The sequence below is a fragment of the Lycorma delicatula genome, chromosome 2 (genome assembly GCF_047948215.1).
Source record: "Lycorma delicatula isolate Av1 chromosome 2, ASM4794821v1, whole genome shotgun sequence".
NCBI classification, from domain to species: Eukaryota; Metazoa; Arthropoda; class Insecta; order Hemiptera; family Fulgoridae; genus Lycorma; species Lycorma delicatula.
In genome coordinates this window covers 44,388,908-44,402,394 of record NC_134456.1, presented here as the reverse complement: position 1 = coordinate 44,402,394, position 13,487 = coordinate 44,388,908, and the positions used below count along the sequence as shown (strand labels likewise).

Here is a 13,487-nt window from a genome sequence, read left to right as displayed (position 1 = left end):
GTCCCTCCTGTTAAAGTCTTCTTCGGTGGTTGTTGGTCTACTTGAACATACCTGGAAACTTAAAAAGACTTCGACCAATGTTGTCAGTTGAAGATGTTTCTGTGATAATGGATCAACAGATAAAATAAAAAATGTAAAAAAATATATATGATTTCTTGTAGTCACATATATAATGAAGAACAGAATTCATTTGGGAAGGTTTCAGTCTTTCCTTATTAAAAATGTGTTATTATAGCGTGTGGTTCTGTGCTGTTAATAAAAAAGCTTAGAAGTGGCACCCTGTTGATTTAACTGAAAGATTACGATCATGGTTGGAAGCTACTGGCCCTTGGTTCATAGGAAAGATGAGGTGATGACTAAACACCAAAATAATATCAGAACTGTCCCCACAGTCAGTCACTTCTGTTAAAAGGACGATAAGGAAGGAAAATTGTGTTGATTCACTTTGAGTCAATTGTAAGGGTCTCGAGAATGTTCCATTTGTAAGGAAGAACAGGCAGCACTAAGAATTATAACTGAACAGAAGTGTCCTTTCTTGTAGCTCGTCGAAAATACAGAAAATCCCTCAACATGAGGAATCCTGTACAGCCCTGTGTTAGTTTTGTCCAGACTCTTTTCACAATGTACAAAAGGACAACGTAAAGACCCTCACAGCTGCAATGTCAGATTGAGCTCTGGCAAGAAGGTAACTTCTGCTAGAAAAACTGAAATCCTCCCGGGCTTCAGTTTGGAGGGGATTTGGAAGCCCCTCTTCCAACTCGAGATTTATACAAGTATATGATGGCAGATGAAGCATTTCTTAAAAATCAAAAAAGAAAAACCGGATTACATGTAGTTGATAAATAGGTTGCACGCAGAGTTTTTCCTATAGCTATGAATATTATTCAGTGGAATGTTTGCGATCTTCGTTCTCACCGGAGGATATACTGTGTCTGCAGGAGACACTTCCGTTCCCAGGATGATGTATCCTTTCGCGGATACGCCAACGAAAGATGCGACCATCAAACTGAGGATAGAGGACGTGAGGGTATAACTGTTTTCCTAAAGGAAGTCTTGCAATAGCCGCCCGTATTTCGCTAGCGACAAACATCTCTGCAGTCGCGGTGAAGATATTGGCGCCATTCAAAATGATTATCTGCAACTTCAGTGAAAATGACCTATCCAGTCTTCTCAAATTCTCGTACCCTGCTTAATAATTGGTGATTTCTACGCCCATCACCATTCTGGGCTCACTAAAATATTTATTCCAAGATAATATAGTTAATCGACTGAGGAAGAACATGACCTCTGCTTATTGGATGGATCGTGTACACATTTTTATCAGGTACCTCTTCGTGCATCGATCTGTCCCTTTTTTCAGCAACCTTATTCCCACGTCTGTTTCGTTTCGAAAAACTTCTTTGGAAGCAATCGTAGACCGGTTGTGATCTCGGTCGGTAATAGTAATTTGCCTCGGATTCAACCACACAGATGGGTAGTTCAGAAGCGGACTGCATCGGATACAAGGATTTCTTCGGCCAGTATGACAGGAGCGGTAGCGCGATCCACCGACTAGCCATGTTTACACACAAGATTCTCTATAGAGCGAATGAATTCATCCCTTTGACATTGAGAAATCCAAGGCGGCCTGCAGTTCCTTGATGGGATGAAGGCTGCAGGCGTGCACTAAGATCGACGTAGGGCTCTATGTAATTTCGAAAACCGACGATTGCTCTGCACAAAAAATCTGTTATTCTAGAGTTTTTTAAAATCCACAATAAAATTTACATTTGAATAAGTCTTGTTGATGATGAGTCATCATTTATATCTCTATGGATTTGTATCTGAGTCTGGTTTAGACGTGCACCGCCTCATCGAGTGCCCTTAAAACTATTTGTTCAGGTTCTAAAGGGTATTTGGCTAAGGAGTGGCAACGACTGTTGATCTGTTTACCCCCCATGGGTATGTGTTATTGTAATCTGTGGTACTGCGTGATTGCCAAGTTCTTGTGCAGCCTCTAACTAGAGGTGCGAGTGACAGGAGGGTTTATAGGCCTCCGGTGTCCGTGGCTTGTTACAGACATTGTAACGTTATGGACTTACCCAATTTCTAATAGCAAATAGCGAGATTCGGATAGGTTTGAATTAGCGACATGTCCGAAGGTGAAAAGAAAACTAAGCCCAAGCGGGTAAAGGCTACCGAAATCTGGGTGGCGCGGATTGATGATTCGTTAGCCCACCCGTATGAAGGAGGATGTCGTTGCCGATTTTTTAATTTTTTAAAATCGGCAACGATTTAAAAAAATCGGCTGGTTTGCCAATTTTGGCAAACCAGGAGTGTGTTTTGAAGGAGTTATGTTTTTTGAAGGTTTTTATGTTTGCCCTTGGAGAACGGTTTGAGGCGTTGGCCTCGAAACCCGTTCAAATAAAGAAAGTGATAATCAGAGATACTGTTCTTACTCCGTTCGTTGAACCCCCTAAGGTTCAGAGGAATCGTCTGAAAGCAACCAAAAATTTTGTTCGTCAGCATGAAGCAGGGTGTTACTAAATCCAGTTAGGAGATTAGGGATGACTTTAAAGTTGTCCTGCGTTTGAAGAGGTCGAGCCTGAGGGGCTTGTCGTAGCAGCTGATGATAAGGAGACAGCTAAAATAATTTTGGACTCTCTCTCTAAAGCTTGAAAAATCTGATATGAGAACCGATCCTAAAAGGAAGGGGCACCCTAGGATAATATTATATGATATCGACCGTCGTCTGGTAGAGGAGGAGGAATTAACTCTTTATTAGCAAGTAGAATACAACGTTGGACGAGGCTGCTTTCAAGGCAGAATGTCGATTTTTGTTTAAAACTGCTAGAGCGCTACCATGGAGTGTTTGAGTGGGCCATTCTCTGATGAAAAAATTTTATTATTGAGGATAGGATGTAGATCGATTTTTCTTCTTTTCGTTTCAGGAAGTACATCGATGTCCAACGGTGTTTTATGTGTTGCAGGTTTGGCCACAGGGCTAAGTTCTGTGATCAGCCTTCCATTTGTGCTCATATGGTGAGGAGGGGTACAGGCGTGAGCTTTGTCCCAAGAAGTCTGAACCTCCATCATGAATTAACTGTAAACACTTTAGGAAAGAACATAAGCATTCTATTGATAGTAAAGAGTGTGGGACTTACTTGAAGCTTTCGAGGTTTATTCTAATTCCCTCGAAGGTTAGTTTTGGTCAATTAAATGCATAGGGTTCAGGTTGAGACCTTAAGTTAATTAGCCCTTAAGTTTAATTTTCTATTCAAATGTATAGTTTAAGTTGAGCTGGGTGAAGTGGCTTTTCGTCGTAAGTTGGATGTTATCTCGTTTCAACATTTTTATATTGTATATGGTTGATATTCAGAACTTACATCTATATTTTGTAAGTTATTATTTTCTGTATCGGGATCCTGCTGAACGTCATCTTGAGGCTTGGGAAAAAATTCTTCGGTTTTCTGAGCGTGGTTCAGTTATTGGTAATCTTTGTTAATGCTAATGCTAAATTTTGGATGTGGAATAGTGATCATGCCGATGAGAATGTTGAGGTATAATCATACTAGAGCTGTTTGATACTTTGGTGAGCTGCAACAAATGCCGGCATGGTTGTTGGCAGACGGCAGTTTAATTTGCCAGTTCCAATACAGTGGGAAAATATATTCCCACAAGTTCGTGTGGTTGGAAAGTCGTCGATGATTTCTCCAGTGATCATTGTTAAATCGTCTTCGAAATCATTAGAGGCCTGAGTGATGGTTATAGTTGTATTTCCCAGTTTAGCAGTGGCGTTTTCTGCATAGGTAATCCATCCGCAGAAGTTGTTTCGATTCTTTCGGCCAGACTCTGTATCTTGGGTTCTGTAGATCTGGCAGGTCGGTTGTCGGCGGCTTTTATAGATACTGCTGAGTGTTCCATTCCCTGCAGTTCTGGTCCTGAGAGGGTTACTCCTTGGTGGACACGGGAACGTTCTGAGTTGACGTTGTCTGTTATTCGTTTGCGGAGATCTTCTCAATGTGAGGGTGACCCCGAATCGCGTTTAGATTTGGCTTTTCAATACAGGAAACTCAGATGTCGATGTCATCATAAGGTAAGACAGGAACGCCAGAAACGTGATTTCTGGTGTTCCTTTGAGTAGGAGCAAGAAACAAAGACCCATCAGGTATTGTTTACTGGGCAAAGCTTCTGGCGTTGGTGGAATAAAGTGGAGCTCCTTGATCGCTCGGTAAATCTATGTTCGTGTTTTTACTAGGGTTTTTAATAAAATGCTTTTTACCTGTTATTTTCCTATTTGTTGGAAGAATGTTAGCTTTTATTTAAGGGGGCGACAAGGATCCTACTGTTAGTTCCTCAGGCTCCGATGTTGCTGCCAGTTATTGGTAAGGTCTTTGAGAAGATACTATATTTGTGCATGAATGAGAGGTTGATGTCTCGACGGTTATTGATTGAGGATCAGTATGGAACGAGATTGAACTTAGAGTCTCTCAGGCCTGTAGGATAATAGAACTGTGGGGCCATCAGTATAAAATGGAATTCAGCCCGGATAAAACCACGATGTTGCTGAAAGGCCGTTTGGCTGTGACGCCACGAGTGCGTTATCTACGTCAGAACACCGAATGCGTTATGCCCAGGTTCAGAAGTACCTCAGGGTGCTCCTTCACGAAAATTCTCGACTAAAGGAGCCTTTACAATATATCGCGAAGAAGGCGAATTCAACGTGTGGGGAATCCGGATTGGAGTCTAAATTTTAAGACCGTAAAATATAAAACTTACAGAGATATCTTACTGAGGCGCCTCATCTTTTTTATCCCCTGACTCTGTCGTTCTCGGGCCCCTCCCCAGAGACCAGGTTTCGGTCTATACTTTTTAATGGCTCACGCCTCTAACCACTAAGCAGGGAGAACCGGGCTTTAACAAGTCGCACCCGGCCCCCCAACTTACAGTAGGGTCTGGGTCTTTTATTTTGCCCCATCTCAGCTTAAGTGTCCCCCGAAGTCCCCGGTCGATCATCGAAACCGACACACCTCGGCATGCCGGCCCTCACGACCGGGGCTATCCGCCCTTCCCTAACTCTAAAATCCACGCCGGCGCCCCTCTTAGACTTTGTTGCGTAGCACCTTAGTGGAAAATGAATTAAAAGCTCTCCAATTTTCATCTGATGTCAAAATAAAATGTATTAAATTCGCTGGCTGGAGCCCATCCAGGCCAGCTTGTCTACGTAAAACGCGCCATTCTTCACACTCGAAGATTGTATGTTCCGCAGTATAAACCCTACTACAATGCATGCAGCAGGGGTAACTACGTCTGCCGAACCTATGCAAATAATACTCGGAAGTCCCAAGAAATTCATTTCGCCATGACCCTTATTTACCCAAAGATCTATATCTGTAATTAGCCGCTTGATCCAATTAGAACCTCCACCTGTCGTCCATTTCATTTTCCAGGAATTTCTCGTAGCTTCCATCGCATCACGTTTTCCCATACCTTCATATCGCATTGACATACCTCCTGGCAGCCTCTTCATACTCTTCACCACCAGCCACTCTCAACCGCTGCTTTACGCGTCGCAACCGCTGTAGGTTCCTCCTAAGTTGAGCAGTATTTTCCGTCCACCAATACACCGGATTATGCCTATCCACTGCCTTTGGTATTTGAGCAATCTCTTGTAGAACTTCAGGTGACAGACTTCGACCATCTGCCAGCTGTCCTGCTACATTGTCTACAACTGTTGCAACCTGTTTCCGACTAAATCTCGGTGACTTCAGCTGTTCTAGTCAGTTCGATCTCTAACATCGTGGCAAGATTTTCACTGGCAGTCTCGTGCTGCAGGACCCTCCAGCTGCACATGGAGTGGTCCCAGCCTCCATCCAAGATGGTCAAGAGAAACACCTGGTTGGTCTTGACCTGGATGGTCAAGAGCCCTCTCGCTTCAAAGGTAGGGGTCTGATCATTTAAACAGTACAAACCAGTAGACATCATCAATTCTGTCAGGACTTCGCCTCTTCTATTCGTATAAGAACTGCCTGCCGCGACGTCCTTACAATTAAGATCACCCATCAGGATGACCTTTTTCGGGGATCTTGTGATGACATCATTAAGACTCCACATATAGTTTTCGAAGTCTTGATAATCGCAATTTGGGCTTGCATAAGCCCCTATCAAAACAGCGTCTGTCTATTTAATAGCTGTGATACCCTGAGCTCTATGAAACAAGCTCCCATCTGCCACTGATATTGCGTATGGCAACATCTCCCGCCATATCTGAGCGCCACTCTCTCTTTGCGGCTGTAAACTGATTAGGCTCCGTCGTGATCAAGAAATCAACTCCCAGACCACTAGCCAGTTTCCCCACTAGATCGTGGGAGAGATAATGCTATTTGCATTCGATAAAACAGCTCTTATCATGCTTCCGTAAAGCGCACGTCAAGCCTCCGGTGCGATGATCAATACTACTACATTCCAGGCATTTCATTCCTTCTCTAAACTATCGATTCTTGTGATCTCTGCCACCACAATTGTAACAGAGATCGGCCCGATTGGTTCCATGACGGTTCGCACTCCTATGATTGTGCTCCAGCATCGGAAACATCGATCACATTCTTCGCATATATAAGCGCGACAATGGACCCTGCCTATCTTGATGAGTTTGCTCACCAGCTTACAGGCCGAACGATATGTCGTCACGATCATCTCGTTGCGCATGTCCTCGTACGTCCGACGAAACGACGTAACGCGGAACACTTCTCTCTTGCCAGTAACATTCTCAACGGCCTCTCTAACCTCCTGTTCTGTGGCATCATCTTCGATATCTCTTATATGCACCACAGAGCGTCTGCCGCCAAAAGATCGGAGGTCCACTTGTAAATCTGCGGCCTTATTGCGGAGTGTAGCTGTAAATGGAGCAGCCTTCTCAAAGTTTTTGATTTTGACGTATAACTTGTCCTTGTTGCCCTTCCGAAGTGAAAGAACCTCACTGGCTTCTTCCTCAGTAACAAAAGACTTCATGGTTTTAAGTAGGTCGGCGTAAGATCTACCTTTTGCCTTGACTATGACCAGCCTGGTGTCCTCAGCGGGAGAAGTCGATCTCCTTACAAATAACGATCTCGATCTTGATCTCTTGGTATGCTATGAAGAGCCACGATCACCGGTTTCCCACTTTTCTTAAATAAAAATACTAAGATCTTTCTTTTTACCCCAATAGAGCCACTTGGCAACACAAACACCGGAGCTGGAGACTTTACTAACACTCGCCTAATACGAGTGACTTAACGCCTAATAATCTACAATATCCACAAATAAGCACGTGTCACTATTCTTTTCAGCAATATTCTTCACCTTTCTAATCTTGTTAAGTAAAGCCACGATGGCCATCTGAACGACAGTTGATCTAACAATTCCACATCTGTCAAATCCCCAGCAAGGGCATAAACTCTCAACTCATCAGTCTGACTGGCTTGGCTAATGCCAATTATCGGTGGCAACATCTCGCATAATTGCCCGAATTTTTTATACAGTTCACACAAACCCTTAAGATGTTCTATAATATAGCTTTCCATATCTCTGCCCAGATTGTTGCAGTGCAATAATACACTCACCCAATTGTGAGGTCAATGTTTCTAGTGCCTCCGGGGGGAGTGCCTCCTCAGATGATACCTGCCTCGAGCGTTTCTGCCCCTTCTCCATCTTCTTCTCAACGTCCTTCTCTTCAGTCAAAATTCGTGAATCGCCTACACTTTCAGTAGTCGATGTTGTGGATTTTGAATTACAAACTACTGTGAACTGCGAGCGCCTTTGACTCCTAGTCCCCCACAGTTTCGCTCGTTGTTGCGCCTCGTCCGTCTTTAGCCGCTACGTCCTTTTCTTTTCGTTTAAGCTTCGGTTCCATGTTTTTAATCACCTTTAACTTTTATACGATTCCAGTGGGGTTGAAAAAGATTTCAGCTACCACTAACTTGTACTACTCCTACGTCCGAGTAATTTGATTATCCACTTGACTACGTTCGGGTGGCCCTTTTTGAAACCCCCTAACCTCTCACTGGTACTTTCAAATTCAAAACTGAAACCGGATTCAGAATCATCTCTCAATCTCGCTTCCAACGACAACCCACTTGCCCCTGGGGTGTCCCAAAATGTATCCGTCCAAAAATGAGGTTGGGGGAAAAAAATTGGTGGGGGTTACCAAAATTTTGGGGATCCTTATCGATGGAGATCCGGGGAAAGGGTTGTAAAGGAAAGGGATAGGAAGGTAGCTAGGAAATACAAATCCCCTTATAAAAGCTTGCCGGACTTATTCGTTCTAGAGTAAAATATTCAAAATTGTACAAGTGCTTGGTTATGCTAATTGACAATGACATCACTCACCTGTATGATCAAGACAACCCACTTAGAAATTTTCTTCGTTTATAAGAGGTTAAATCCGACCAGTTCACTATAGTTTAATATAGGAAAAACACAAAATTCGTAATATCTCAGTAGTCCGTCATCCAATTATCTCCAAATTTTATAGATGTGTCCAGTAGACTTCCACCAACAGTTCCATATCACCAAATCAAAAAAAATAAACCAAAAACTTCAAAAGATCACAGAGCAAAACGCAACACGTGTTATCACTAGTATACATCCAACTCTTGCTGTTAACAGTGCCTCTTGATGTTGTGAGGCTGTTCTGGTGATTGCTGAAGTAAAGCTCATTGATGTTCTCGCTGCTGAGCGTCAACAGCGTAATTTAGCAAAAATATTGTGTGAACTCACTTCTGAAAAAATTTGATTGAGAATAGTGAATTTTAATGGTGGCAGGAGAGATAAAGCCGACCATGAGATAAAGGCGATAAAGCCCATTAGGACTAGGCGCAGAGGGCGTCGCGTGGAAACTAGAATCATCACATGGTGGGAGGATCTTCTCCTTCGGGGTCAGGATGTGCTAAAAGAAAATCAGGGCTGATTACGTTGAATCCATTTCTTGGACACTATCATCTATTGTATGGAAAAGGGTTGGAACCATGTGTGGATCTATATATTTACCACAGCCCATTGGACTGCAAGGCGACGGGGACGTGTTACCGCGAATGTTAATGTGTTGAACACATTTGGAAGATTGTTCCGGGCAGTTTCACTTAATCATTGTACTTCCCTGAGTTTCTGGGATAAAAGTTGTAGGTAGATATCCGTTTGGTGATTGGAGACTTGCAAAATGAATTAATCATTCTATGTTTCTTATAATGAGCTAAGATATGCCTTGAATAATTCTCGTAATTACTCTCCCAGAAATGATAATATCTGCCTCAGTGTGTTATCAAACCTCCCAGATAATGCACTACATCATCTTTTGTGTATTATAATAGGGTATTCTCTAACCAGGTGTTACCAGGTTGGTCTCTGACCAGATTCTTGGTAAGGGGCACTAGTAATCCTGGTACTGAAACTGGTAAGGATAAATCATGCCCCATAAGTTATCATTCTATCTCCTTGATCAGTTCTTTGTACAAGGTGATAGAACGAATTTAAAACTGTCATTTAGTGAGGTATGTTGAGAGAAAACAAACTTTGTACAAAAAGCCGTGTTCTTTATTTGTTCAGATAAATCAAATACAAATGGGATTTTTGTTCCTCAGCGTCTACGGTCGGTAGGAGTGGGCCTGTGCTTGGTGAGGTCATTAGGAGTAGGGAGAGTCGGCCATTCCACACTCCCAACCAATTCAAGAATGTCTCTAACCACGCAAATGTTTTTGTCTGTAATGCTGGAATTGGTTGGGAGGAACTGGAAATGGCCGAGTATCCAAAATTGGCATTTTGCTCATTGATTTTTTGCATGAGCAGCACACAATCAATGCTGCTTACTACTGCGAGCTGTTGAATGAGGTGAGGGCTGCATATCCCCACAAAAGACGAGACCAACCGATTCAAGAGGCCATCCTTCTCCACAAACTTGTCCAGGCCATACTGCAGCTAACTGTCTGAAAACTAGAAGTGCACTGGACTCAACTTGATCATCCTCCATACAGCCCTGACCTATCACCCTGCGATTTTCATTTGTTTGGGCTGCTTGAAAAAGCTCTAGGAGGACAATATTTTAAATTTACATTTACGAGATCCATGAAAATATTATTTTCAATTGATAAAAGCAGAAATTAAGAAAAATTTCAAAATATTTTTAATCAGATAAATATACTCTCACAAACATTTTAGATGGGCAATTTGTACTAATAAGCTAGTGTTAACATACATCTATGCACATAGATTTTGTTTTTCATTCATTTATGTACAATAATATTACTTGTAAAAGTTTTTAATATTGAAGTATCCCATTAGCATATCTGTAAAAGAATGATGATGAATTATTATTCCTTTCATAATTTTGCACTGAAAGTTTTGATGAATATAATCTTTTTGATTGTTTGAAATAGTTTAAATTTTATATATTTCATATACTGATGTATTACACCGATAGAGATTGGAACGGCTTTTTTCATATAGAATTACTGAAGTACATTGGTATATCTAAAGTACACTGAACCACATCTAGCACAAATGATTTTTCATAATTAATTTTACAGACTTCTAAAATACTTTTAAAATGTAAAATTTTAATAGATTATGCTGTTATTATGGCAATAAGCAATATGAATCTAAATAAGTAATATTTTTTTCCACTTAAAGCTTCTTAAAGCAACTATTTTTATTATGATGGAATAAAGTGACAAAAATGCGAAATTATTTAAGAGATTTAATATCAATGTTAATTAAAAGGCATACAAAAGACATTTTTTAGTTGCTATTATTGTAAAGTTAGGTACGAGGTGTGAGGTTTGATAATATGCAAAATTTTTCTCAAAAAACTTTATTCATTTATTTATTCATCAACATGGATTTTGTCACCATCAAAATACTTCTTTTCATATATAATAAATTTGTGCCAGCACTTTTTCCAATCTTTAAAGCACATCAGTTTCCGAGCCATTCTGTTTTTAACTCTTCAACGTTAGCAAAACGTTGTCTATCATGGTTCTTTTCAGTTTGGGGAACAGGAAGAAGTTACAGGGGGGCCATGTCCAGCGAATATGGAGTCTGAAGCATCATTATGGTGTTGTTTTTTGGCTAAAAATTTACAAACAAGCAGTGGTGAGCAGGTGCATTATCGTGGTGCAATTGCCGTGAATTCTTTCCCCACAAATCGTTCATCCACAAATCCGGGCATTTTCTTCAGATTTCTTTAAACATCATAGAACTTCCTGGAAGTAATCCTTATTGACTCTCTGATGAGGAAAATTGCAGAATCGCTAATAATTTGTTTCACTTTTTAAATGTTGATGGAATGTCCAGAGCGCCCATCATCTTCAATGTCTTAATGGCTTGGAAACTTTTGTAAATGCTTGTTTTATTCATAGAAGAATTGCCAAAAGCAGTATTCAACATTTCCAATTTAGTGCTGCACTCTACTCCATTCTTAAAGCAAAATTTAATGTGAATTCTTTGTTTCATTTATTTCACAAGGTAAAAATCCCTGACCATACCAAAACATGTGCAACCTATTCAACAGCCAACAATAAACTAAGCATCCAATAATACTACCTTGTATATGTTACCTTGTAAATATATGTTAGGGACAAATCTACCAATACAACAAAAAAAATTGTGACAATTGCACTTATACAACCTGGAAAATTAAAAAATTCCACGTATTTTTTTTTATCAAACCTCGTATTTTAGAAATAACAAACATCCAATGGAACATGAGTATAATGATAACCAAATTGTTACTGGAAACAGAAGTTTCACATGTTGCAGGTGACTGTAGAAATTGATTTTACTATCTTGTCATGCAATTAATAATGAATGCATAATGTGACAACAATGTTGCATATGTTGCATCACTTGATTAAGTTTTTTTTCAGCCTCTGGGACTGGCAATTTTATAGCATGTGAAAAGGCCATGCCTAACTTCCAGGTATAAGGCTGAGGTGCCACTCCTGCCACAGAGGATGGTTATTAAAGCTTAGATAATTGCAATTAACTTAATTATTAAACTTAATTAAAGCTTAGCTTATAGCAACTTACCTCATTATTGTTGTCCTGGGTTGCTCTTATCAGTTTTTCACAAAGAGTACAGTGAAGCTCAAAAAGAATAAGTCCTAAAAAGAAAAAAAGAAACTTCAAATTTTTACTGATGTTACATGTATTATATTTGTATTGATCAGAACTATTTACTTATTTAAAATTAACAAAAATTCTTGTAATTTAATAATTTTTTAATTAATATTTTTACTTCCTGGAACGAAGTAAAGAAAGTATTGTGATCGCGAAAAATGTCGGTTTTCAGATTTCAATGGAAATATTCATTTTGACCATCCCTAAATTCATTCTGACACATCTGTATGTCTGTATGTATGTATGTGTGTATGTATGTATGTATGTATCTCAATAATTAAAAAACGATTAGCCGTAGGATCTTGAAATTCTAGATCTGATTGTTGTAACATTAACTTGTGCACCTTCCTTTTTGACTGCAGTCGACTGGACCAAAAGTGTCCAAAATAACTGAAAATTTTTTTATTTTGGGCGTTTTCTTAACTGCAATAATAAGCCCTCATTGAAATATTTTCAATGACATATCATAAGTGGTACTTATTTTCATTGGTTTCAGAATTATAGCCAAATAAAGTTTTAATTAATGAAATATTTGGATCTTACAAGGGGAAGGCACGTTGGTTCAAATCAGATTTCATATCCTTTTTTTAACTTTTTTATTTTTAATTTAAATATATTGATTTATTAATAATTATTAACCTCTGTGTATAAAAAAAAATTATGATAAATAATAAATAATGCAATAATATTAAAAAAAAAATATGAAAAAATGTATGTTTATGTAATACCTTGTACTGCTATTAAATTACATATAATAGGCGTACAAGGAAGTTATGTGGTGCCCACATCAATTTTTTTTAATTAAACAGTCTTAGAGGCTACATATAGTAAGCAGTTGTAAAAATTATATCTATTATTAAACTGGAGATTGTTGAGATTGCTATGAAATGGTGGATGATGTTTTTGCTGTGAATTTTTCAGATGTATTATATTATATAATATATATTATATTATTTAAAACAATCCTTACAGTGTTATATTTTGCAAAATAAATTATATAACTAAAAATTAAATAAATTTCAATTTTTTCCCATAAACAATTATTATAATATTAAAAAATAAACTACATTCTGCTAAGTAATATCTAATTTCCTTTTCTTCAAAATTTCTTAACCCTCTTATTTTTATTAGTTTCTAATATAAACATATACTAGTTAATGAAACTAGTTCTACCCTCTCAGTATTTTGAGGGGGCATAATTTGTCAACTACACTGACTACTGTGTTTTTGCTTTGAGCACAACAGTCAACATGATAATCAATCATTAAAAATTAAAATTTGGCTGGTATTTCAATCTAACATGGATTTCAGTCTCTGCTTATTAAATTCATCTTGAGTCTACATAAAACAGGCATTAT

The 13,487-nt window shown here is 39.2% G+C and overlaps 1 protein-coding gene across 4 annotated transcripts in view; it reads right to left on the bottom strand.

Moving 5' to 3' along the window:
* LOC142318770 (SET domain-containing protein SmydA-8-like) overlaps positions 1-13,487 on the bottom strand; it is a 48,195-nt gene that overhangs the window by 8,006 nt on the left and 26,702 nt on the right. For all 4 annotated transcript variants that reach the window (XM_075355223.1, XM_075355222.1, XM_075355224.1 and 1 more), the window contains one exon: positions 12,040-12,113. In XM_075355223.1, the coding sequence (XP_075211338.1) occupies positions 12,040-12,113 (74 nt within the window). The remainder of the gene's footprint in view (positions 1-12,039; positions 12,114-13,487) is intronic.